Source organism: Ochlerotatus camptorhynchus, unplaced genomic scaffold, assembly GCF_037179485.1.
Source record: "Ochlerotatus camptorhynchus isolate MF236.1 unplaced genomic scaffold, CSIRO-AGI_Acam_v1.1 ptg000083l, whole genome shotgun sequence".
Taxonomy (NCBI): domain Eukaryota; kingdom Metazoa; phylum Arthropoda; class Insecta; order Diptera; family Culicidae; genus Ochlerotatus; species Ochlerotatus camptorhynchus.
Genome location: NW_027040573.1, coordinates 371,969 through 399,933, shown reverse-complemented (window position 1 = coordinate 399,933; position 27,965 = coordinate 371,969). Strand labels below are relative to the sequence as shown.

The following is a 27,965-nucleotide window of genomic DNA, read 5'->3' as shown; positions in this document are numbered from 1 at the left end:
TCAACTCATGGATCGGGGACCAACGACTTTAATTCCCTTTCGAATGAAGGCGTGATCAGAGATTTTATGCCTCACAAAATCCCGGCAGCGCTGACTGAGATTGAACCCAAACCCTTTGAGAGGCAATCACGCTTATCACTACACCGCTGGCACCTCTAACTTGTACGAAATTCGTGGAGTTTCTAAAACGTTTGCCAAACTTCGACGAAGTCCTCTAAACCTTTTTAAAATTCCCAGCACTTCTTTGAAGTTTTACTAAGCTCCTCGTTTTGCTACGTAATTCGCTAAACTTCTAAACACTTTATGGCACTTCCCTGAACTTCTCAGAATTACCCAAATTTTTTTCCAATACATGCACAAATTGCCAGAACAATGTCGAGTCCATTAAAATTTAACGAAGTGCCTTGAAGATAACGAAAGGTTTTAGAACATGTATCATGTTTCCAACGAATACTACGAAATTTACCCGAATTTTTACAAAGTTACCTGGATTTCTACGAAATTCTCTGAAACTTTATGAAGCCCCCTTAATTTCTATTATGTTTGCTGAATTTGTCAGTGAAGTTGAAGTTTAATAAAAAACGCTGGATTTCAACAAAATTCCCCGATTTTCATCAAAATGTATTCTTAAGTTCACTTATGTTATACAAAATTTGATGAAGCTCTACAACATTTTCTGAAGTTCTACAACATTTTAAAATATATCTTTCAAATATCATTGAAAATCTGTGAATATTAACGTAGTTCTCTAAAATTCAACGAAGTTTCCCGAACTTCCATAAATGTGCCTATACTCTCATAACTTCCTGAACCTATTTTAAATTCACTGATCTTATCTGACGTTCCCTGAGCTTCTGTGAATTACTTTGAACTTGTGGGGACTTTTGTGAACTCTTGGGAAGTTCCGTCAAGATCTACGAAGATCCCTGAACATCTAAGAATTATCAATAGCTGATACTAACTATAACTGATTTTCTACTAAGTTTGCTGCTGAGATCCCTGAACACCTACAAAGTTCCCTTATCGTAAATTTTAGAAAATTTTCTAAACTTCTACTAGGCTCCCTGAGCTTCTTCCAAGTTTGATAATTAAGTTTTTCAAGCTCTCCTGTGGGCTTCGTTACACAACGGAAAGTGGTGTCACCGTCGTTAGGCGTATTGTGTGTACCACAATGTGAGGGTTTGATTCCTGCTCCAGCCAGTGGAACTTTTCGTAAAAATTAAATTTCCCTTCTGGTCAACTGGATGCAAAGTGTTGTCCGTTTTTTAATGTTATGTGTTCAGTATGTGGAACCTCTGATTCAAGTCGGCATCAATTGTCTTTTTGATTTGTAATTTGACCAAGATCTTAGAACATCCTTGAATGTATTCAGACTTTCAAAAAGACCCTGACCCTATGGATTTTACTGAAAATCGGTGGAAAACAAAATTCCCCAAACTTACAAGAAGTTCCCAAAAACAAACACTGAAATTCTTTGAAGTTTACAAAACTTCTACGAAGTTCACTGAGCTTCGAAATAGTTTGCAAAACTTCTACCAAGTTCTCGGAACCTTAAAAAAATTCGTCGCACTTCTTTGAAGCTTTACGAAGTTCCTCGATTTGCTACGTAAATCACTAAACTTCTTGAAAGTTCACTGCACTTCCATAAAGTTCCCTGATCTTTTCATAATTACGTAGATTTTTTTTACAGAACGTGTACGAATTGCCTGAACAATGTTGAGTCCATAAAAATTAAACGAAGTGCGTTGAAGTTAAAGGAACGCTCCAAAACTTTTATGATTTCTCTTAGAATTAAGCAAAGTACAAAAATGAACCAGCAAAGCGCTGAAAGCCTCTTGAGTAAATAAAACTTACTAACTAACAAAGGTAACTTCAACGAGCCTGACCCTATGGATTTTACTGACCATTGGTTCAAAACGAAGTTTCCGCAAATTTCAGAAATTTCTCAAAACGTACACTGAAATTCTAAGAAGTTCGTAAAGTTTATATAAAGTTTGCAGAACATCTACGAAGTTACCTCAAACTCTTAAAATCACGAGGATTTTTTTTCTCCAGAACTTTCACCACATTGCCTTAACAATTTTGAGCTCATTAAAATTAAACGAAGTGCCCTGAAGATAAAATATGGTTCTGGAACTTTTTTGATGTTGCCTAGAATTAAACAAAGTTCATAGATGAAACAAGAAAGGATAGTATCTTTAGTGAAGAAATTATCTACCAAAGTTTTAAAAAAAATCAAACAAAGTTCCCACTACTACCAAGTATTACCGAATTTTAACAAAACTCCCTGTTTTCTATGAAATTCACTGAAATTTTTCGAAGTTCATTTATAAGATGTTCCTGATTATTCAAAAAGTCACTGAAGTTTGCAATGAAGTTAAAAAAATCTTAGATTTCAACAAAATTGCCCGGTTTTCCAAAAAAGATTTCTCAAGCTCATTTATTTTTTACTAAGCCTGATGAAGTTCTTCAAAATTTTCTGAACTTCTACATCATTTGCCAAAGCTCTTAAGAATTCGAAAACGTTCGCTGAGCATTTAACTAATCTATATATATATATATATATATAAATGAATTTCTGTCTGTCTGTCTGTCTGACCCTTATAGACTCGGAAACGACTGAGCCGATCGGTGTGAAAATTTGTATGCAGAGGTTTTTGGGGTCGGAAAAGGTTCTTAAGATGATTCGAGACCCCTCCCCACTCTATAAAGGGGGGCTCCCATACAAATGAAACAGAAATTTCTGCATAACTCGAGAACTAATCAAGCAAATTGGCATGTGGAGGTCATAGGGGGTAGCCTCTTTAGATAAAAGGGGGGCTACGTACAATATAGTATGCTTTATTTTAAATTGGTGCATAAACTCAAGCTAATACTGTATCCCGAGCAAGGCCGTGTACACTCAGCAAGTCTCTTATAAAATAGTTTGTACTTTAAGAAAGCTTCCAAAACTTCTGCGCAGTTCCCTGAAATTTCAAGAATGATCTATGCGTTTTTTTTTTCATTTTTCAATAAATTGTAGTACGAAAACGTCATTTCTGAATGAAAAGATGTCTCAGAAAAAGTTGTAGAGAAAAAAAGTCTATCTGTTAAAAATAAACAAGCTATTTTTGATTAGTAAATTTTGTAGAACGTTGTTTATGTAATTTCTACACTTGAGCCGTTCTCAATAGTTTTTTGGGCAAACATTACGTTAAATGCTTCCTAACAAGATGTTTAAAAATATGACCAAAAGTTGATGTTTTACGATTTTCGACAATTTTTAAATGTTCATAGTTTGAACTATACCAGAAGATTTAATTTTCCATAAGCTGTTTTTTTTTTTAATACAGGGTGCGTGACGAATTTTTGCAGTAAATGGCATATTTGAGAAAAAATACACCAGTTAGTTATTCTAGCAATGAATTTTGTGCGATTTATTTTCTTTCGCAACATATGGAAGTTGTAAGTAAATTTATTCAAAAAAATTGCCTTCCCTTTTGACGACTGTAGTTAGACGCTTCCGGAAACTGCAGTATGCACGTTTTAAAATGTTTCGATCCATATATGTCATCACTGCCTTGATTTTAGCTTTTAGCGACTTAAGTGTGGTGTGAGGGGTTCTATTGGTATCCCGTTGGACGACGCCCTATACAAAATAATCCAACGGATTGATATCGGGACTGCTTGGGGGCCAAATTTCTTCCTCCCAAATTTACGAAATATTTTCCGTAAGTCATTTCTGTGCTTTATTAGCAGTATGAGCAGGTGCTCCGTCTTATCACTTTCCCAAGCCATTTTTAATATTATACACTGTTCTTTCAGACACATTTACCGACCGAATTATTTATTTCATGCATACTCCGGCGCGCAACAAAGCGACAACGGCTGACAGATTGCTCTCTTGTTTCGACATCTTTACGTTTACTCAACATTGTTTGTTTAAATCTTACACCTAACAGTATAAGCTATCCAGTGCTACCAAATATATCAAAATCATGATGCGCAAGCATGAGAAATTACTATTTGAAATTTACTGCAAAAATTCGTCACGCACCCTGTATATGAGTTGAAGATATACTTCTTAAGATATTTGAGCTTTAACACTTGCAATGTTTACGCAAAATTACTAAAACATTAATTACCGTGTATAGTGTGTATAGTTTTCCCTATAAACTGAACTTTTCTCCACAATTTTGTCTCAGACGGCATTTTGATCAGAAGAGACGTTTTCGTGCTATTATTTATTGAATTGCCATCTTGAATTTTGAAAAAAGATCAAAAATGACCGAATGTAAGAAAACATTTGCATAATTGCCCATAGCACACAATTATGGAAAGTATAAGGCGAACTGGAGAAGGCCGAGTCAAAAAGTTATCTATTTTTTGTATTTTTGCCAGGAACTGCTCAAATCCAAAATATTGAACACCTTACCAGCCAGTAAATTTAAAAAGTACCGGTGAAGACATCTGAAGACATTTCGTTGATTTTGTTGAAGGCTTTTTCTAAAAATCCCTGGAATCTCTGCTTGACCCCCTGAACACCTTTACTCGAGACAGTCACCTTCCATATGGCCTGGATCCCTAGATATTGCTGAACTAATTAAGCCAAATCTCGCATATGCTACAACGATTCTATTTGGAAGCTTAATGTAATCACTCGAGAGTAACGTAAATGGAAGCCACATGATTCGAAACCACGCTCGAGGGATTGCTGAACTAGTTACAGTTAAAAAAAAGGCTGTTGATACACTAAGTTAACACTCATCTACGTGAGGATGAGGGTCGGTTGGCGTTGTTAATGAGCATCGGCTAATAATCACGAGAAAAACCATCCAAACAACAGCTTCCCACCTATAATAACAGCACACAGCAGAATCAACAAGATCCTTTAATAATAGGTACCAGTGCGTTAGTATACTTTTACTTGAAGTCGCAGGACAATTGAAGATTTTGATGATCACAGTTTTTATTAAATCTGGCATTTATAACACATCAGTTTTCACAGAATTTCAAAAACTAGTCATGCTATTAAAATTTTCTGCAATTAAAAAAAACTTTCAAAATATTTGCGCCTCCCAAGGTCAAGAGATCACAGGTGTAAATGCGTTTCCAATGCCTTCAACTTCTCAAACGACATTGTTTCTGTTCATGAACCGCTCTGTGCCGTCACTGACGCAGGAGCCTAACCACTATATAATCTGCCATCCTCGGTCCAGGGTCGTCTGTTCTTCGAAGGATGACGTTACAGTGTCGTTACTTCAAAGTGTAGCATAGCAGAAATTTAATTACATTTTGTGTTTTTGAAAGGTATCGACAGAGTAATCTTGTGAGATGTTTGGATGTAAGACGATCTCCGGGAGGGGCAATGTGGGAAAAAGGCCAGCCATCCAGTCCGGAAGGAGATGTATGCCTTTTCTCATTCGGGATGCTGGATGGGGAGACTGTGGTATGGAAGAGGGTGAAATATGACGCGAGTTTCCGATGCAGTGGAGAGGAAATTATGATTGCTATTTCATGCTCTCCACTCGGTCGTTGGTAGGAATTATTACGGGCCAAGACGGAACTGTTGGGTGTGGAATGAAAGGATGGAGCTGTATAGATTTATAAGAACCTATTTAATTTATATCCAGTCATCATTTTCATGGAAGCCTGGTTCTGGCAGAGAGCCAGTGGATGTTAAAAGGTCTTTTGTGTGTTGAGAATTTTCAGCTTGTTTGAATTTAAGATTGAATTTTAGCTCTTGAACCCAAGAAGCTGCTGGTGGGAAAGAGGAAATCGATTTCTTCTTGCAGCTTTCCGGGGTGGGTTCTCATAAAAAAAATACATCGGCAAGCTCGGAGCAGGAAAAGACTCGACGTAAATCAACCCACCAGCCGATATCTGTCAAAAATGAGCTGCCATATTGAATCAGGACTTAATTTCTCATCTCCTCCGAGCCGACATCCTTGGACGCCCAAGATGGAGAGAAAAATCCAGCATAATAATTCACTGTCTGCCAATACGTTCGGATTCGATTGATTCCCTTGGCTCTGGATGTACTCGGCAGCAGCAAATTGAGCGCAATACATTTTTTTCCATCTCATTGAATTATACATGTAATCTTTCAATTTGAACTTCACAACTTATTCCCGTCTGTTGCCAGTGGTGCCATAAATTATGTATTTACAAAAGTAATCTCCATTTAAATGACTTCAATCAAATTTGCAGTGGCAGCGACTTAAAAGTGACTTCACCATGGAGACAAACGGTGCCATCGTAGAGAGAGGGGACAAACTCTTCTCAATCAAGATAAACTAGGACTGCAAAAAGACAGACTGGCACTCTATGTGGTGCAGTTTGCGCTTCTTAGGTAGTTTATGACAGCGTTGCTAGTTTTCTGAATTTTTCCAAAAAAAAACTAACTGCCAAAATTATGCAGTTCTGCCAATTGACGAATCGATCTTATTTTCGCTCTCCGAATTACATGAAACTTCGCCTAATTGTTCGCTAGGGGCAATGAACCAATTTTACGCTGGCATTCGGCCATACTCTCGCCTAATTTTTCAAAATGGCATGTTCGATAATTTTAAATAAATCATGACGTGTGAGAAAAAGGTGTTAGAAATTGGTTTACCTTTTTCAGAAGAAATAAACACTGAATAAAAACCGACAAATTTTCGTCAAAAAGTAAAAAAAAAACTATTAAAAACTTCATTAAGAAAAACAGTTATTTAATAAGATTTTTAAAGTTCTTTTTATTTGAAAGCATTTAAAAATTCCCTTTTTTCATCCATGAATGGATACTTTAGAATTGATCAGTTTAAGATAACAACTTTGAACGTTTTTGGCCATTTTGGAAATCTGTAGTGAACTATTATGCAAAATTTCATGGAATTCTGAGAGATAAAATATAAAATTTGATTGTTGGTTCAGTTTGTTGGACAATCCACTTTCAAATTCAACTAAAACGTTTGGTAACACTGTGCAATTAGTTTGAGCAACGATGATGAAATGAAATTAAAAAAATCCTCAGAAGATCCATCGCCTTAGCTTCCCGAAAAAAAAAAACGAAAGGATAAAGAGGCAACCAATTTCGCCATCAGGTAGTTACGCTGCTACCTTTATTTCACACGACACAAGCCTCAACCACCACAAATCAGAGTTTCAGCTGGAAAAGAAAAACCCTTCAGAAGAGGTCGACAAAAAGTTTTCTTCAACTCATTATTTTCAACAGCCAGCGAGAGAGAGTTCCCTGCTTGAGGCGAAAAGACGATTTTATAACTTCAGCTTTCTACCGATCGGCGTCGTCATTGTCGTCCTCTTTGGGTACTAAAGGTACCTAGCTACACAACACAAAATCTTATCACTGTCGGGGTTTGAAAAAGTCTCTTTTTCTCGATTTCTCAAGATTTCCCTGCGCGCAGTTGTTTCTGCTAGTCTTTATGCAGTGCTCCTCTCTATAACTCGTCAGTCAGGAGCCGGAGGTGATGCCACAGAGCTTGTACAATGCTCCCTTCAGTTGCCTTTAATTCGCTTTAGCCAGCCGTCGGTCGCTTCGGAACAACTCCTTTTTGATCACTTTGTCTTACTTGCCGCCGTTAGTCGGTGCTTCGTTTTCCGGGCATTTCCTTCGTGTTGCTACTCGGTCCCGAGATTGTTATCAAGGACATTTTTTTTTTCGTATTCGTCTTCTGGCTTGATGTAAAAAAAAACGGCCAGAAATGGACTCCGGGACGATACAAGTAATAAGCAGAAGGATAAAAGCACTCCTGACGAGCGAAAGAGGACTGCAAATGAGCTCATTTTTATCACGAGAGTCAGTCAGCTCAGCACCGAGGCAGATAACGAAGAGTAAGGATTGTAACATTTGCGAGTGTTTTTTTTTTTTTGGTTCCTTTGCCATCTTTTTTTCGAAAAGGGATTTTCGCCTGCTTGTTTTAGCTTTTAGCCAGAAGGGATTGCGAATGCTTCAGGGGGACAGGGCCATTAACAGCGCGCTCCGCCGCTCTGCTACAAGGAACTTAAAATTAACGATGCTTTGTATTGCCGGCAAGCAACTATAAAAGCGAAATCCCAGTTGTACAGCAGCAAAGGAGAAGATTATCTGCCGTGCCGTCGAGTGGGGGAGATTAAATGGAAATTTTCGGACCAATCTGGGACTTGCTTCGGTGGGATTATAAATCGTTCCATGCTCGGTACTTGTCGGTAGGCGATAGGAATTTCTGGAAGATAGTCTGTGAACAGAATCCTGAAATTATGTGATGAAATCTTTTTTTTTCTTAGGTTATGAATAAGTTGGACGAGCTTCACCAGAATTAGGATTTTGGCCATTCCAAATATTAATTAATTGTTTTCTTCTTGGCTTTGACACTCTAACACGAAATTGCATAAGCACTTCCACAGTTTATTGAATGCGTTGTTTTCCATCCAACGCATGAAGTTTTATGTTGTGTGGCAAGGAAAGTCGAGAAAATGTTCAACTCGAAAGGGAAAATAACTTCTTGCTTAAGTAGCTTAGTAGCAACAGCTTCAGAATTCTTGCAGCTTTATTTGGCTAGCCGTTAACGTTAACGCTTTAACGTTAGCCCAGCAGCGTAAGCTGACGCAACTCGTTGGTCAAGCGTAACATATCAAGCTCGAAATGACTATGAGGGGAGTTATTGATTAAACTTAATGTTTTCGGTGCGTGTATCTTTGATATTACTACAAAATTGCAGTTGCTATTAGTTGCATCAGAAAATACATGGAAAGAGCTTTAGTGTGTAGGAAAATTTGTTTCTCTGCAACCATCTGCAGAGGAGCTGTGCCTATAACGTTTATACATTACTTTAACCCACTTCCTGATTCCTCTACAAAATCCTAAGATAATATCAAGAACAACATGTGAAAAGGGCATACAAGCTTTTTGTAAACAAACCTTCTAATGCCCTTTTCTCGCTACCCATATGACACAAACGCAAACCATCAACATCACCGGATAGGGGAAGTTTTCTCCTTCCCGATGATGTTATTAGTTTTCATGAGGGACCCTCGGTTGGCGAGAAAAGGGCCTAAAATGGTTTGTTTACAAAAAGCTTGTATGCCCCCATGCAGCTCTTGATAGGATATGGTCAATAATAAATTTGTTGATGGTCAAGTTCGTTTTTTAAAAGATAATAACAATTCTTTGTAGGGATCGGGTGGTTGGGTAAAGAAGAATTGCATTATAACACACCATCGACTGCAAATGCTCTCGCAATGTGGGACTTTAGGTAGTGATGAAACGTCGCTAGAACTATTCCACAGCCGCAGACAGTAATGAGCGAAGGCGGACGCACACCTTTTGCCTGTAGATTTGAAAACATACTTCAAATCTCCGCGTACATCGTTCGGGCTAAGCAAAAGGAGTGCGTTTGACTTTGTACTGTCGCATTAATGACCCTTTGCTTATTTTCAAATTCTATTCAGTTTTCATACTGCCGTATTCTAACGGAACTATCCATCTACCCTCTTCTAAGGATCATTCTCCAGTATATCAATAAATTATAATAAATTATCACACTAAAGCTTCATGTTAGCATTTCCAACCAACTCTGAAAATCGCAAACTTCGCGTATGAAGTAACATAAAAACACTTTGAAAGGTATCGGGTAATTTTTTAAGGTTATTTGTTTTTAGCACAACTCCCCAGCAGATGGTTACAGGCAAACAAATATTCCAAAACATTATGGCTCTTCTCATGTATCAGATACAACTAATAGTTGGGGAAATGACGGCTTCGGCAAAACCTTTACCAATTATCCTTAGGGGGTAAACAAAGCCCTTGAACGCTTGAATTTGGCTTATCGACAGCCACTTTCAACTAATATCGAAGATACATGCGTCAAAAATATGAGGAAAAAATAAGAAAGTTTATCAAGGTTGGGTATTTCTATACTTTAAACATCTTGTAGAATTTAAAATCTGTTTCAGTTAGTATTTGGCTGCTTCTTTTTAATTACTGTAGAGTCTCAAATTGTCGTAGCAAGAAACTGTTGACAGCGTTTTGATATGGAAGGATTCTTTATTCAGTGATAAAAATATCATTAGGACATTTGAACACACGTTTAAAAGTTATCGAAGATGGAACGCGAGAGAACAAATTCTGCACACTCACGTTGGAAACTCAACATGGTCATGAGGAATGATCGCAAAGGTTCTTGAATTTCCTTAATCGACCGTAAATACTGTGCTTAAACGTTACTGGGAAACCATAACGTTGGATCGCGCAAAAAAAAAAAAAAAAAAAACGTTGAAGTCGAACACTTGACCGGAATTTACGAACGAAAATCATAAGGGCAGTTCAGTGTGCGGCACAGTACAGTTCGGCGAATCTGTATGCGAGAAAGTTTTTGGTCCTACCATGCTAGCAAGCATCCCAAAAAGACGCTGAAACAAAACCTGGATGCCAAAAACCATGCATGGAAGCTGTACAAGCATGTTCTGACCAAGTATAACGGTTGATGGACGATGAAACTTCCGTAAAAATGGACTTTGGACAAATCCCGGGTCAACATTTTTACCTTGCCAAACAAGTTGATCATATGACAAGGCATCTGCAGTTGTGGAAAGAAAACAAAGGTTTTCGTCAGTGGAGCGACTATGAATGGACAACTTTACAAGGAATAATGCCTCCAAAAGAGAATTGTACCATTAATTCAGTCACCCCAGGTCCCTTGAAGCTCTGGCTCTACTTAGCCAGCTGCCATTACAGCAAGGATGTCATTGAATGGTATTTTTTCCTCTGTTCCTTTGATTACTGAGAAATCCTGTTCCGCTAGTTTGAAGTAGTCAAGACTAGGATTCAGTGGTAGATATAACATCCCGTAACGTAACTCGAAAAGGTGATTATTTTTTTTTTTTTTTTTTTTTGCTTTATTAGAGAGATTTTTAGCCTTGGGCTGGTTCATCTCTTAGCAAGGTGATTATTGAATGGTATAAGCAGAATAATGTCGAATCTATTGAAAAATATTTATCCATCGCAAAATTTAGAGCAGTTATCAAGCGTTGATTGAAGAAATGTGACAAAACAACCAAATCACACTCTGATATGGAGAAGTGGTGAAAAAAGATGGCAGATAAGGTTGACAGTACTACTGTGCAAGACATTATGGGAGGTATTCAGCGAAAAGCTCAAAAATTCATACGAAAAGCTGACGAAATTTTTTCTCATATTTTTCCTTAATCTACAAAATGATACCCTAAGTGTAGAAATAACCCATTTTGTGCAATCAAATTCTATATGGTACAGACTTTAGAAGCTTTGATCCTGGCCTTTTAGAAGCAATAAATGGCAGAATACTTATCGAATATTGATTCGCAAGCGTGAGGAATCTAGGGCATCTAGATTGCTGATGAAGGATCATATTATGTTGCAATGAACCGTCAAAAATTTGGTCAACATTTCCAACAAAAAACTTTAACCGTTTCAGTCCCCATTCGTTCGAAAACTTATTTTAATTAAGTTTTCACGCTTTTGTTAAGAACTAATCTTTAATATACAAAAACAAAAAATATATCAATTCTTTTTTTTTTTTTTTTGACAATGATCTAGGGCATCCAAATTATTCTGAAGTTTTGACCTTTATGTTCAAAGGATCAACATATATCAAAGGAGATGTTTTCCAAAGATATGTATTCAAATATCTTCGTGGAACCTAATCACACCATATAAAAACAAAAACATAATATTCTACCCAAGTAACATTGCAAGTTTTATGGAGTTTTTAAAGCATTCTACAAGTCTAAATCATGGTCTACACAACCCCCTAAACCTTAAATTGTTACTTGAAAAGGTACAATACATTCTCAATAAAGATTTTATCAATTTACCGACTAAATTGACGACTTCAAAAAGCTATGTAAGAGCTCATTTCATCAGGGGAGATGTATAATTATGCTAACAAAATATCTAAGCCCTCTTATAGCATGTAGGATCTATAGTTGAAATATTAAAAAACTACAAGGGACAGCCCTATGGGGTGGTAAGCAATGGTGACGTAGGACTACGTGGTCTTATATAATAAATATTATTTGTTAACTGTATCAGAAGCTTGTGTTTTGTGTAGGAACAGGAATTTGAGGGTTCTCTCTGTTTAAACTCTTTAGTATGACGCGCTTGACATAGATGGCCCACAGCGACTCACGAAGAGCTACTGATTCCGATCAATAGCGGTGCGGCTTCTTCGTCCTTCTATGGATGCTCATGTGGGTTGCAGCTCGCTGCTTGCAGGCAGCCTTTCATTGTGTACAGTTTAACACCCCCACACACCACGAGGTGATTGAATAAACACCGTTTCGTGAGACCGCATGGAATTCAACTTTGAAATCCGTGTTAGGGAAATCGTTTTTCAGACCCAATCGGTTATAATTTTAATTATCATAGAAACAGCTGCAAATTCGTGCAATTTTCTATAGTGACATTTAAAAAAAAATATGAAGTCGTAAATTTTTAAAAGATGCGTAGATATATTTCTGATCGATTGGTGATAAAATTATTGAAATTGGTGCAGGGGCAGCTGACTTATTAACGTTCAAAATCTTTCATAATGTTGTTACATGTTCCATTGTCGGTTTTCACAAAGTGTACCCCCATATAGAAATCACAGACGTAGTCGAGTCCTTCAAATCATCCTGATGTTCATACCGTGAAACTCTACAGACTTAATCATTGTTTTGTACGGCGTCATGACTTATCATTTGAATCCGTGAAGCAACATGGGACCTTACCGATTTATGAAAGATTGAAAAATATGTGTTGAGCTCATATCTTGAAATTCTACAGACTCAACGAGATATTAATCATGGACCCCCTTATATCCCAACATATTCTACAGACTACAACAGATTCTACAGACTCAACGAGATATTGTACGATGCTTCGGCCAAGCTTTTTGAACTCGTAGAACTTCATAGACCCCCTTATAAACCCGACATATTTTGTCATCACAGCTATCCCACATGACATTATAGAGCTCCACGAAGCTTTTTGGGTTTACACATTTAGTCAAGACATCGTACACTACCTCGTTGAATCTGTAGAACATCTAGATCTGAACTTCAATTTGGAGAATGGAAAATATGTTCCATGTACAACTTCTTATCTCACTTGATATGATGAGGTCTAAATCATAAATCTGGACATTTTTCCTTCTGTTTGGTATATAAAACCACTTCGATCAGTGATTTGATCTATTGTAGTACATCCCGTGTCCTTAGTTTAGTGCATGTCGTATTGCTCCATCACTATTGAGAAATGATGAAGTATTCAGTTTCGATACAGTTTTCATTCTTACCTTCATCGCAAGGAATTGACTCTAATTGAAAGGTCCCGCTATTTATACCCTTCGGAGTGTTGGAACACCCTCGAAAGGCGCGCCCCTTTGTCAGTCAAAATGGGATTCCTTAGCAGCAAAATTAAGCAATGACACCGATAATTACCATGCATCAGAATCCTAGCCTCACCACTTCAAACTAGAGAACAATGAATAGAAGATTAGGAATCACATAGATGAAGACTAACTATCTCATTTTTTCCTTGTTTTAAGATCATCCTCGGTGGACAAAACCGATTCTTGTCACTATCAACAAGACAAAATAATTAACAAGGATTATTGAAAAATACTGTTCCCCTTGTTTGAATTAGTCAGGACTAGGAATCAGTGATAGATCTAGCATCCCGTAACGTACCACGAAAAGGTATCTATCCACGTTACGGGGAACTCTGGACATTAGGCAATACTTTGTTGAGTCTGTAGAACATAAACATTCAAAACTCTACATAACTTGGAGATTCCCAAATATGTTGTCATTACAACTACATATTCCACATGATAAGTGGGGCTCAACTAAGCCTTTTTTAATAAATCTGGACAATAGTTTGTTTAGCCTGTATAACGTTAAGGTTCAATCTTCAGGGCAACTTTTTTTTTTTATTTGTTTCCCGTCGATTTTGTTTTCCGTACTGAGTGCTAATGTCAAGGAGGCAGCTCCCACACCTGGACCCTACCTATCAACCTATCGGCTCATGGACCGGAGACCAACGGCTTTACTTCCCTTCCGAAGGAAGACTTGATCAGAGATTTTATGCCTGTTATTCATTTCTCACTTGATGTGAAGAGAGCCCATGGATTTGTAAAATAAATTTTGATATCATACAAGAGTTTGTAGAGCCTTTAGATCATTCCGACATATTCCTCAGGATAACTTGAACCCTTAGGTTTTTGGTTTCATATATTTAGTCAAAATCGTACAATACCTCGTTGAATCTATATAACTTCAAGATCTGAACTCCAGGACAATTTCACCGATGACATTAACTTCATGGCGCAGAACTTTGAGACGATGGCGGAAACTTACATCAGACTGAAGGCTGAAGCTAGATGACCTCTCATCAACGAGGAAGAGGTTGTAGGGAAGACAATGTTAGCCTCTGGTGACCGCTGAAAATGATACCAGCAGAAAAATGCATTGACTATCTACAAGATGCTGATTAGACCGTTGGTCCTTTACGGCCACGAGACCTGGACTATGCTCGTAGAGGACCAACGCGTCCTTGTTGTGTTCGATCGGAAGGTGATGTGTATCATCTACGGTGGAGTGCATATGGATGATGGAACGTGGAATAGGCGAATGAACCACGAATTGCATCAGCTGCTGGGAGAACCATCCATCGTTCCCATTGCAAAAATTGGGAGTCTACGGTGGGCTGGGACGTCGTAAGAATGCCGGACGACGGCCCAGTGAAAATGGTTCTCGAAAGCGACTCAACAGGAAAAAGAAGAAGAAGAGGCGCGCAGCGGGCAAGGTGGATCGACCAAGTAGAAGGCGACCTGCGGACCCTTGGCAGACTACGAGGCTGGCGAAGTGTGGCCATGGGTCGAGTAGAGTGGATACGACTTCTTCAGACAGCAGAGGATATCAAGGCCTTAGCCTGATTGGTAAGGTAAGTCTTAAAAATGTATTTTCGACTAGTTTTGTGTTACTATTTGTCAAGATTGGATGACATTTAAGCAAATAACTCTTGATGTGCGTCACGCGATCGTCTGTTTACTCGGCAGCAACTATTGTGTGGTCTTCCTCATTGTTCTTCATCAGCAATTCTTTCGGTCGATGCGTCGTCGACTTTGGAAAGCAACCGTTTCGTGATAAGTGTGTGAGTGCTGACCACGTTTTGCGTCTATTGCTGCAATGAAAGTACCTAGCCCCCCGTTGTTGATACTGCCAAACAATGAACTGGAATCAGCTCCCGTTCTAATGTAGGAGGCTTATTGGATAGCGGATAATGAACTGTTTATTGTGTTGTCTATAGGTCTATATGTATTGTATAGTAAACCAGTATCCTCGGCTCTGTAAAGTTAATTCAATAGTGCCTTATCCAATAAAGTAGTAATTAAAAAGACCTAAAAACTTGGCCTCACGCGGCCATTTTGAAAAACTACTTGATGCTACAGATTTCCAATTTTTGCACGGTGAGGTATAAGATTGAAATTTTAAAATGCTTCTATTTCTCAAATTAACCTTTTATTTTTATTTATGACGATTCTACGGGGCTACTCAATTAACATTTTATTCTGATGAATGTAGGCGTCTTATTGGAATACCTGTATGAAGAAAGAGAGAAGGATTATTAATGTCCATTTAATTCCACTTCCTTAATTGCATATCCTTGACAAATGCGCGTATTTCGTCTTCAATTTGCAGACTTCTTCAGTATCTTGTACTAATACTCGACTTCCGTACTAATACTTATACTCGAGAAGACACTGAAGAAGGTAGTGGAATTACATGGAAATTACTTAATAATACTTCTCTGTTTATTTTTATTGAAGTTTTATATTTGATAACAATTTTTTAATATCTTTATTTAGGAGACTTTCAGCCATGAGCTGGTTTGTCTCCGGTGGATAAAAATGGTTTATATGGGTAGATTGCGATTTAATTCGTACTACTTAATTCTAAATATAAACGTTTTAAAATTTCTCTCCCATACCCCGGCGTGCAAAATTTTTAAATCTGCATCATCAAAACGTTTTTCAAGATAGCCACGAGAAGCCAAATTATATAGGCCTATTGGTTTTTATTGATGCCAGTTTAAATATGGGTTTCAAATGCTTTTCAATGAAACCATCATTTAACCATTTTGCAGCGAATCAAACTTGAAAAGCCTCTTAAATATACCCTTCGAAACCTCGCCAACCTTGTGGGCCATCTAGACAGATTATTGTCTTAATAATGTTTTGGTGGATGTAATAAAGATATAGAAGTCTTGACCAGGGTTTTATTAATGTTGTTCGCCGTTTGAAAAATTCTTGTTATTTTAAACTATATATAGCGCACACGATTTTTCATGTTAATTTATGCACAATTTCGTAAACAATTTCGTAGTTTATGCCGAATATGGTTTAAAATTAAACGAGAGAAGATTTTACGCTATGATTAAAGCTCAGATTTTTTTCTGTGTTGTTAAACGTTACGTTGTTATAATGGTGAGATATTTAAGAAAAGTCCCTGGATCGAAACAAACTAAGTATTCCATCAGTTGGTAATTGATGGAACTAGAGAACATATTCTGAGTACACACTTTCAAAGTTTATCTAACAAAGGTAAACAAGAAGTCGTGCTACCAAGGGTGGAATTGATGCACTAAAATGTCATTGTCAAATCTCACATTATGAACGAACCCGAGACGAGAAACACGCCAAGGTAACATTTTAAGCATTCCAGCTTATATTAGGCGCTGATAAGGCGTGAATATATTATGAAAAAGCCCGATTGTCTACATAAGATTGAATGTATAGTGCTTGAAGAAAACAAATAAATTCTGTTTACGATAACAAACCTATTGATGATGAGCACGTTCCAAGTGGCCCAAAGTAGATATAGTGTATCCCCGGTTATTACCCGGGTATAAGGAGTGAAATTTTTCCAAAAAAATGCCTACATAGTTCATCTGAACAAACTAAATCTGCTTTTCGTCGAAGCATTCGTTCGCAGATTTAACCTTCTTGTCATTAGTCCCATCGCTCCAGCAAAAGAAAAACAAGCTTCATCTGATCTAGTAACACACTTTCAACAATCCAACACTTGAACACACATGTAAATCATTCAAACAATTACTCACAATCCACTACATAAAACCTGTACAGAAAATATTCAGTTCTCAATTTGCCAAGCTGTTGCCTTCTAAAGGAATCCATCCTAGCTTCGATCTTGTAGCACATCACCAAACAGGTTACAACCAAACTCACGGTTTTCTATTCTATCGGTGATTTCCCTCTGAGTAGAAACCAACTAGCAAACAAGAATCGAACGATACGAAAAAAAAAGGATTGATTCGACTCACCTTTGCTGGCACCGTCTGGTCCTCTCAGTATCGTGCACTCTTCTATGGCTCCGAATGCGTTAAACAACTGTCTTACATCCTCCTCGGTTTGCTGCTTGCTAAGCATGCCAACGAAAAGCTTTCGATCTAGTGGTTGTTGTTGATTTTTTTTTTTATTGGTGGTTGTTTGGTGGTTTTGATTGCACGTGTTTTAGCGAGAGCAAGGGTGGGGGGGAGGGGGAATGGTGGAAGATCGTTTCAGGATTAAAGGTGTGATGTTGGAGGATCAGTGGTCAGTGGTGGTGCGTGTTTGTTTTTGTTTGTTTCCAATCACAGTCACACAGCGGTCAGGAATAGGAATTGATTTTCGGTTTTTGCGGTCGATTGGGATCGGTTTGTTTTTTGATTGGGACAGTGAGAACAAGGGGATTCACGTAAAAAGAAAAGAGAAAAAGAAGAAAAAGTAAATTAATAAATTTTGCTTTCGAGTATTCTGGTGTTTTGTATTTTTTTTTAGAAGAAAGTAAACTAGTAACACTAGGAAGTGTTGCAAACATTCAGAAAACAGCTTTATACAAGTTTTTTTTCCGCTGAAAAAGTCGGATTTACGTAAAGACAGAGAGGATTAATCAAATCAAAACACAACACTTGATCGGTTAAGAGATTGTTAATAAGATAAACAAAACAAAGTCGGGATATAATAAAAAGGTACATGTACACCATCAATGCTGTAAAATTACATTAAAATATAAATAAAACAAGAAAAGTTTAAAACTGTTAAGCGAATTACGAACATATCTAAGAATCTCAGTCACGTTTAAATGTGTACCATCTAGAGAGTAGCTATCGATTGTTGGTTTGAATCTGGTCACAAGGTCTAATCCACAACGATTAAAAAACAACATTCATATTTAAGTAACAAGTAAAAAACGGTCTACAACAGCAACACATACAACTTATTTTTCTTTTAGCTGGAAGTAAGCTCCTGCACGCGCGCTCATTTCTTCAATGTTCAAAGGCTGCAGTAGTGGGGGGCAAAAATGTACTTGCGATGTGCGAAAAGTGTGAGAAGGAAAAAAATAAGCATCTATCTCGCCTAGAGACCAGCCCAGCAGAGCAGTTAAATTATCTCATCAATTTTTTGTTTGCCATCTCGCCATCCCGTCCTGTCCCATCAGCTGTTATGAAACAAAGATTTATGATTCCCTTCCAGGCGCCACCGCTGGCTGCCGCTCGGTGAACAGATATTTATTAAAACCGGACGAGCAGAAGAAAGTCCTAATCAAAAGCGAAACTTTGCTACCGTAAACAAAATAATACCATAAATCAAAATTCCTCTCGTAAATCTATTAAGACATCGCACAGAAGACAAACTCACACGCTTGCTCTCTTCGACTTTATACGGTTGTTGCAGTCTGACCTGTGACTCTTGAAGGTACCGACGACTGGCCTTTGAGATGAGTCATTCAATGGATGAAAATGGTTGGCATGGGTGCGGATTAAAACCAGGCCATGTGGCCTTAGGAGCTCAGGATATTGGGATATGGGAGGAAGTCAGCGAGGGAAACGAGGCGGCATCCGGAGAAGCAAAATGATAAAGCTTCTATTGCTACAAGGCTGCAGCAGTCAGTGCGGAGACGAGCGAGCCCACAGGAAGTTTCCATCATAAACAACGATTGGGTGGTACGTCCGGAGGGTTTCTTTCATTTATCTTCGGAACGCGTCTGCGGGACGGGATGGGAGCTTTCAAGGAGTTGGTTCATGGCCTGGGTGGTTAGTTTTGAGGGAGGTTGATGATGCGGGTTTCTGACATAATAATTTCAAAACATATCTAATTCGTAGCAGGACAGAGAAGCTGGTTATTGTCTATGTGGAGAGATGTTTGATGTAAGAATTTAAAAAAAAACTATGCAATGTTTCGATTCAGTTCATTAAAGCGAACGTTCTGGGAAATGAAAATCTGACAATGTCAAAGGGAATGGCTTAATATTCGAGGAATATTCCAATTGAGTTAAGTGACCTTACATGAACGTTACGCCTGTCGGCAAATTAGTAATCTTTAGAAATTTTCTCACATTTTATAAAATAATGTTATAAAATATGACCGTCAATGATGGCATACGGTAAACGACCGAAGTTGAATGCCCAAGATATTTGCGAGATTTGCTCTGAGATATTGGCACAAGCTCAAATTTCCTCAGCAGCGAGTAATCAATGTTATCAATATTGACGATTCAATGAACCGTTCGACTATAACCAAAATTGAACCATCATCATCTATTGGACTAGCTGGTATTCTCGTAGATCTTTTGAAAAAGAGAAATCTCTGCCTTAAGCGCTGTGACCAAGCTTTTCGAATTGGTGGTCTTAGTGCCAATATTCAAGCAATACAGGCAATATATCGCTGATACAAAACGTGGTTTCATACCATACATTGACAAGATAGTATTGAATCCACATAAGTGTTCGTTTACAAGAAATAAAAAAAAAACTTACCAGGGTCGACTCCAACTAACACGCTGAACACGATGCCTCCGGTAAAATGTGTATCGGTAAATTGGAAATGCTTGAAAAATAATTACTCTATATTTCATTAGAATTTTAATCTATTGATACCGAATAAATCTTTAGAGCATCAAATGGTGCCAATAGATTTGAAAGTCGTCAATAAATGATTGAGCTATGATTTTTAAAACATTGTAAGTTTGTCGATGCACATTTTACGGGAGGTATCGTGTTCAGAGTGTTAAAAGATAATCCTGTGTCAAGGATTTAGAAGTATTTCTTGATGCACAACTCACGTTCTACGTTCTACAAATAATCCCAAAATCTGAGTCTCATCATAAGAATGGCCACGGATTTCACTGATGTGTATTGCTCGAAGAGCCTTGATTGTACGTATGATGTACGTTGGAGTGTTTCTCTGCGGTGTGAAACCCTTACTACCTCAACGGGACAAAACGAACCCAGTCAAAAGAAGGCAGTTCAACGAAGGATTGTGCAGTTCGCTATCCGTCTTCTACCTTGGAATAATCCACATCAGAAGCTCAGCGTGTACCACTCTTTGGCCTCAACCAGTGGTGGCACGAGTCCTGGAGTTTAACATTTTTTCCTTAACATTTGATACTTTTTGCGAAAACCATTGTGACGACACACAAAAACAAACTGGCAAGCGGCAAAAATGTCATGACATTTCTAAACTGTTTTCTGCCAGCGACAGAACATTTTCGCACAAAGAAGCAGACAAGACCGGCGGCGCGCGCGACACAAATTTATGTCGTGTAGAATTTTGCTGATTTCTGGCTAATTACTGCATTTATTTGATGTTTATTGCATGGAATTAAAATATAAGAATGAAGACTGACCACTCATAAGCATTGATGTTAAAATTATGCGTAAATAAGGGAGTTGGTAATTTACTGTCACACGCAGGCCTGCAGCTAAAATTTCATTACAATAAACTGTTTGGAAAAATCAGGCTGCGAAATTTTATTTATTCTCTATCTCCGCTGTTCGCTTGGAATGTAGTTATAAACGGCCGCCCGTGTGCTGGCTGTTTTGTTTCGCTCTGGACGATGTTTTTTCAAAAAATGTACTGTTACCACCTCTGGCCTCAACACACTGCACGTACGGACAGATCTATCGCGTGATATTTTAGATTTCCAATACCTCGATGACAAGAACTGCCTGTCGAATGAGCAGTTTTTATGCCAAATTACAAATCCGAACAACTCTCTGATTTGCATAAAACTAAAAATATTGGAGATGTATATAAGTTTTCAGCTAGTTCAGTGTTTTTTTTCAAAATTACTAAAAATAAATACCGTGTGTTCCTCCCAGAATTACTATACTTTTCAAAACAACTTTGTTTCAGACGTAATTTCGATAATCAGTTACGTTTTAGTGTTTTATTGAAAAATGTCCAATACGGCATTTTATTAAAAAAATACAAGATCCAAAATGGTCGATTTTTTGCAAAAATGTGGATGATTATCCATAACACATAATTATGCAAAGTTTTATACAAATCGGAGATGGTCTAGTCTTGATTTTCTATTTTTTATATTATTTGACCTGAAACTGGTCCAATGCTTCTAAGTCACATCAACAATCATGCTCGTTACAGCACACTTCGTAGCAGCATCTTTTTTCGAACATCATTTCAAGCTGTCATGCGTTCAACAGGATTCAACTTTCACCTTCCACGCAGTAAATATAACACTAACCTTTTAAATGTTGTAAAAAACTTTCATTAGGACCAGATTGTGACAGTTTATATGAGAACAAATAATTAAATAGCTTTCAAAGCATTACTCCATTAAATTTTTGCTAACGTTGGTTGGGCGGCCCAGAAAACTGAGAAACCAGGTAGGATAAATGATGGCTTCGGTACCCGTTGACTGTTTTCGGCAACCCAAATTTGAATAATTTCACTATATTTTCTCACCAAAACTCATCGCTGAATGTATTCAAATGATTCCTCAGTCTTTCAGTTTCAATCTAGTTACATTTTATAGACTAATCATTCCTGTTATGCCAGGTTTTTCTATAAATGAAATATAAGTTTTGCAAAATGTGGCTGATTTCGAGTTGCCGATAATAGAACAGCTGGTTAACATGTAGTTCAAATGGAAAAGCTGCCGACAATAGTCACACTCACCTGAGAATTTGGAGCACTGTAGAAACATTTTCAAGCTCGTTTGGACAATTCTGTCTATTTAAATGGGTAGAGCAGCAAGCAGCAAATAAAGTTTAACAACAAACACGACATACATAAGTGTACGTGATGTTGAAAAATTCCTATTAGAAGCACGGACGCTGCTTAGATTGACGAAAATACGTAAATTCCGGCTAAACCACAATCGCGGGGCATCCCATTTCCGGTGGATGCTTTGCTTATGCATGACATGGTAAACTTAAATTAATTTATCGTTTTGATGCTTTCAGGTCATTTTTGCACTTTTGAGAACATATTGAAATCATCGTCATTCTGTTGTTTTTTTAATTTTTTGGAGATCTAGGCTAGGTTATCAGAATGGTCAGGTCTGAATGTGTCAATATGTTCTTAAATTTCAAATATGGCATTGAAAACCCACATTAATCCGTCTTTGTGCATCATGGAATGTCCTTACGCTATTTGTGCTCAAAACTGATAAGTCATGAGTTTAGAGAACTTCTCAAAGTAGATCGCAAGCATCGACAGTTTGGGAGCCCTTGCTCTAGGGAATTCCAAATGAACGTGTCTAGTGTCTTCTCTGAAATTACCAGAAATCAAGATATATTTTGATTCAAAGACCAGAAAAGTATAAAGTTGAAATCAGGGCAGTTACTGATAAGAAAAAGAAAATTAAGTTCTGAAGAACGATTTATGAAGCATGGAATAGTTTAATCACATAATGTTAACATGCTTGCTTCCATTGGATAAAATTTCCAAGCTGCCTTCGGTTTGTCTTCCGACTGCATCCGTAATGTTTTGTTACGACTTCCATCGAGAGTTTCTTTTGACCCAGAAGATATACAATGAGGAATTCTTATTCCCGGATGGTTTTTCAATCCGTATTCATTTTCCATATACTTGGACGTCGTTTGATCACTGATAGGATAGCATATCTGGTCAGTATTCTTATTGCCAAACCTTAAGCTTCTAGAAATCCAGATGAAGGAATTCGGGCAAAAAACCGTCCGGGAATAAGAATTCCCGACTGTATTGTATTCTCCCAGAAGTCTCTCCCAGAAGTCTCTCCCAACTTTCCTTGAAATTTCCATCTGATTATATCGGAACCTTCTCCCAAAGGTTCTTTTGGCTTTCAAAATAAATTCATTTGATTTCCGCAGGAAGGTTCAAACAACTTCTTCAGCAACTTTCATTAGAAGTTTCTCTCCTATCGTTTTTAACTACAATTTATTTATGTAAAAAAAAAAGTTTTTAACTACCTCAGATTTTTTTCGACATCCCCGAAAGTTCCTTCCACCTTCCTTAGTTAGTCTTTTTAGCATCGCATGGAAATGTTTCCTGATTTCCAACTAAATTTTTTCTGGAGTTCCCCGGGAAATTCTTCTAACCTCTTCTGGAACATTCTTCCGATTTATCGAAGTTAATCCAAACTTTTTCCTAAGAAGTTTTTTTTGGCTCCTCTGAGAAATTTTTTGTAAGTTTCACCAAACCCATCCTTCTAAATTTATTATTACTTTATCAATATCCCGGGATCCAGGAAACGTGATTTTGGGTAAATTTTCCGAGAATTTTCCCCGGGATGCCCCGAGTGGGAAACACTAAACGTGTTATAAAAATCAATCACATTTCAATATAATTTTAACAACAAGATCATAGATCTTCTTTTACTAAGAAGCATTTTCAGGAATTTAAGATGATGAAATTTTCAAAACAAATATTCAGTAATATCCTCTAATAGTAATTGAAATTAGTTTCACAGGTTGTTCGGCCACTATGTGGGGAGATTTCTTCTTTATTGCTTTCTCAGTCTAGGGTAATGCAAACGGTCAGTTATGCATTGCTCAAAACTGTATAACTGACCGCATGGATTAAAGGGTGTCCCACATCAAATTGCATCACGAAAAAAAAACGCTGTAGAAAATTAGTTTAGAGTGTATTGTTTACACTGTATTTTTTTCGCTGTCAGTTTCTCGAAAGTTGGAAAAAATGGCGTCACCCGAAAAGCAACATCGCGAATTGATTTCGCGCAAGCACCTCGAAAACCCTCAACTATCTCATCGGGACATAGGAAAACAACTCGGAATCGTGCATTGGTAAGTCGTGTTATTAAACATCACGATGATTGTGTCATTATTTGATCATTGCAATGGTGAGTCGTGTTATTAAACGTTACTACGAAACTCTGAGCATTGAACGGAAGGATAAATGCGGTCAGAATGGATGTTCTATTACTGATCAGGATCACAAGCGTGTCATGGAAGCATATAAGCGGAATCCCAGGTCAGGGATGTAGCCAAAAAGTTGTATCTGTCCAAGTCTTTCGTTCAGAGAGCCAAGGACCGGGAAGGACTGCAAAAGTACAAAGTGCAGAAGGCTCCAAATCGTGACGAACGGCAAAATACGGTGGGAAAGTCACGGGCCCGGAAACTGTACACCCAGATGCTGACGAAGCCTCATTGTCTCCTCATAGATGATGAGATTTACGCCAAGGTGGCCCAGCACACGTTTGATGTTCCGGAAGGAAGTAGAAACTTTCAAAGTTTGCCAATAAATACATGATTTGGCAAGTGATCTGCTCATGTGGCAAACGGAGTGCGCAGTTCGTGACTACCGGGACTGTAAATGGGGAGATCTACCTCAAGGAGTGTCTACAGAAGCGTTTGCTTCCGCTGTTGAAGTAACACGAGGGCCCTACGATCTTCTGACCGGATCTAGCTGCGTGTCACAATTCAAATGTTGTCCTGGAGTGGTACGAAGTCAATGGGGTCACTTTCGTACCCAAGGTCATTGTTGATTATGAAAAGCACAAGAGTGAAGACTTCAGCTTTTTTTGTTTTTAACATTATTCAAGAGATTTTTAGCCTTAGGCTAGTTCATCTCTTACTTCATCAGTGTTCGATGATGAGGATAGCGAAACGACAAATAAAATAAAAATAATGCCTACGCGTGCCAAGTTCAACTCGGAAGGCGCGACTGTGTCAGTTACAAATATTATAGCTGATAAAAATAAGACGGATGCTGTTCAGCTCATGCACCAACACACTCGTATAAGCATGCAAAGCAGCAACTACCTCAAAACTACCGCAGAAGGTGACATTCACCAGTTTTTTTTTCCTTGATTTGTTTTTCGTCGATCTTGTTTTCCGTGCTGAGCACCAATCCTACCGACGCCAGGGAGGCAGCTCCCACACCTGAACCCTTCCTTCCCATCAACTCATGAACCGGGGACCAACGGCTTTACTTCCCGCGTGATCAGAGATGTTATGCCTCAGAACATCCCGGCGGCGCCGACTGGGATTGAACCTAGGCCTGCTGGGGTGAGAGGTAATCACGCTTACCACTACACCACCGACGCCGCTGACATTCGCCAGTTGACGGATGCTCATGTGGAAAGCTTCGACAAGCACATTGATAGGAATATACCAAGCGTTATTTCCATCAGCTGTTTAACGATAGTGATTTTGATTGATTGAAACTCTGCTTACGAGCATCACTAGATAGAAAACATGGCGAATTACACCACTTTATTCTGAAATTAAAAAAAAAAAACAAGGTGATATGAACCACGCCCTAATGGGAATATTTTGATACCAAATAAATTTTGAAATGGTTAATAAAATGGTAAAGGGCATCGTGTCCCATGAATCGTTTTGGACTCTTATCGCTTAAATGTTGCCGTTGAAGGTAAAAAGCACAACAGAAAGAGTGGATATTTTTACTGGAAAATATAAATAGAAACTGACCATTTGTATAAGCAAGGATGCCATCAAAGCATTTATCTAGCTCTAGGCAAAAAAAAAGACTCCTATTCTACAAAGGATTTGGTTCTGATTCGTTTTTTTTTTTCAATCAGATCATTTAAAAGTGTGTCTAAAACTGCAATATTTTTCCTATAACAGACAATGTAACCATACTTGTGTCTTGTGTCTATTGTATGGTCTCATTAGTGAAGATCTAAATTTTATATATGTTCTAACTTGTCCCGTATTTTAGGCACCACACTCGTTTAGAATTGGCATTATTATTGTACATGGACATTTTGAAGAAAATAATTCAAAGATCATTTGTCTACAATATTTAAAATCGCTGTATCGATGTTTTAGCCTTAATTTCAAATGTCTTTCAGAACGTACAGCACCTCCGTATAACAAGCTCGCCAATCTTCTACACGCCTACAGAATGGTACAGCCTCATAAAGCGGGCAAAAGTATATTCTAGACTTTAACTCAGGAGACCTTGTGAATGTCAAATATGATAACATTGTTCTGTCCTACAAAGTTGTGTTGCACAATGTCATTATGATTTAGGGACAAAAGGTCGAAATACAGATGGTCGAAAGGATGAAAGGTCGATTGAAAGAAAAAGGTCAAAAGGACAAAAACTGATGTTAATATTCTGAAACTGATTGTTCATGACTTCAAACCAATTCTCAAAAGTAAATTATGATTTTATACTATTTCCTCATCTTTGAAAGCTGCTCGTTCCTGAACTTTTAATTTTCATTTTCTGTAATGTTGAATGATATAATAAGAATTACTATCTATAGATCCTTTTTAGAACGATTGATCTTGAGAATTATTTGATAAACTGTGATTTAAATTTACATTTAAGATTTTGAGTTTCAAAAATGTGCACTTTAAACATTGCAAAAGCTTGTTAGTTTAAGCTTTTGAAAAATTGATGTGAAATCCAAATCTTATTATTTTATTTTATTCTTCCTTCTTTTATACATTATAAATTCTTTCGAAAATGTTTTTAAAACTAAGATATTAAACAGAATCTTATGTTGTTCATTGGATTTTCCTTCTTCAATGCGTGAGCAGTGCTTTAATGTATAAAATATCAATTCAATTTACTCTACTTTAATTTATAATCATCCTTAAAAAAAAAATCAGTTTTGAGATCTTATGCCCTTTTGACCATTTGTTCCTTTCAACCTTTTGTCCTTTCAACCTTTTATCTTCAGAGCTTTCGTCATAGATTCTGTTATTATTGATTGGCTTGATTATGTTCCTTTTAGTGCCTCCTTAGCTCATTCAATAAAGGCGGAGCAACAAAGGAGGTGTTTTTTTATTTTATTATAGTCATTTTAACACTCTTGGGTTATTCGTGAATTGACGTCCGGGGATGATATTCGAACGCGTGCCTTTGCGTGAGAGGCATGGATGTTAACCGCTACGCCAGGACTGTCCCTGTGACAAAGCAATCTATTAAATTTAAATTCAATTCTTCAAGCATTAAATTTTTCCTCAGCAAAGCAAAAATGCGTTAAACTCTTTTTTCGTCTTCAATTCGTCTCAAATTGTGCTACGTTTGTTGATTGCCATTATTTTCCCAGCAAAAGAGCTAATCGCTAATTCCAGCCATAATTATGTTCATTTGCAACACCATTCCGCGCCGGTATTCAGCTGAGCACTTGAAAAATATTTATACTTCAATCCCTCTCGTCCATAACCGTGCTGCAAACGACCTCGAACCTCTCTTTCTCTCACTTTAATGCGCTCATGATGTGCATGCTTTATTCATAATTTGCCCATATCTCGGCCCTATCCATGTACCGACCATCCTCCGGATAAGCCTCGAACATACACACTCAGTTGCGGAAAAAAAATGTACATATAGCCGAGGAAAATCATAACCGTTACGACCCACCAACGCCATCGTAACCTGGTCATGGGCAGACATGCCCCGGCGAACGCATCCCATCAGGCAGTATACGGTTGTATGGGCGGTAGTCAATGATTATCTTCGCACTCCAGTCGGACCCATCCTGCCACGGCCTAATCCGCTGTTTATTTTCGCAAACGATTTTTCCACTTCTGACCGAACGCAAAAGGCTCGGTAGAAGAGGCCATCCTCCCGGGGAGGAGAAAGAGAAAAAAACACCAGAACCCTCTTATTAAATTTATATGTAAATTAAAATATTTCGCACAAATTCAATCTCTCCCGTGAGTTTTTCTTTTTTTCTCGCATATTATTCCGGATTGA

The 27,965-nt window shown here is 37.8% G+C and overlaps 1 protein-coding gene across 5 annotated transcripts in view; it reads right to left on the bottom strand.

Annotated features, from left to right (window-relative positions):
• Positions 1-27,965, bottom strand: part of bru3 (bruno 3) — a 556,696-nt gene that overhangs the window by 276,501 nt on the left and 252,230 nt on the right. For all 5 annotated transcript variants that reach the window (XR_010517464.1, XM_065218091.1, XM_065218093.1 and 2 more), the window contains exon 4: positions 17,324-17,449. Coding sequence is in view for 4 of the 5 variants with exons in the window: in XM_065218091.1 (XP_065074163.1) it covers positions 17,324-17,449 (126 nt within the window). In the remaining variant the exon portion in view is untranslated. The remainder of the gene's footprint in view (positions 1-17,323; positions 17,450-27,965) is intronic.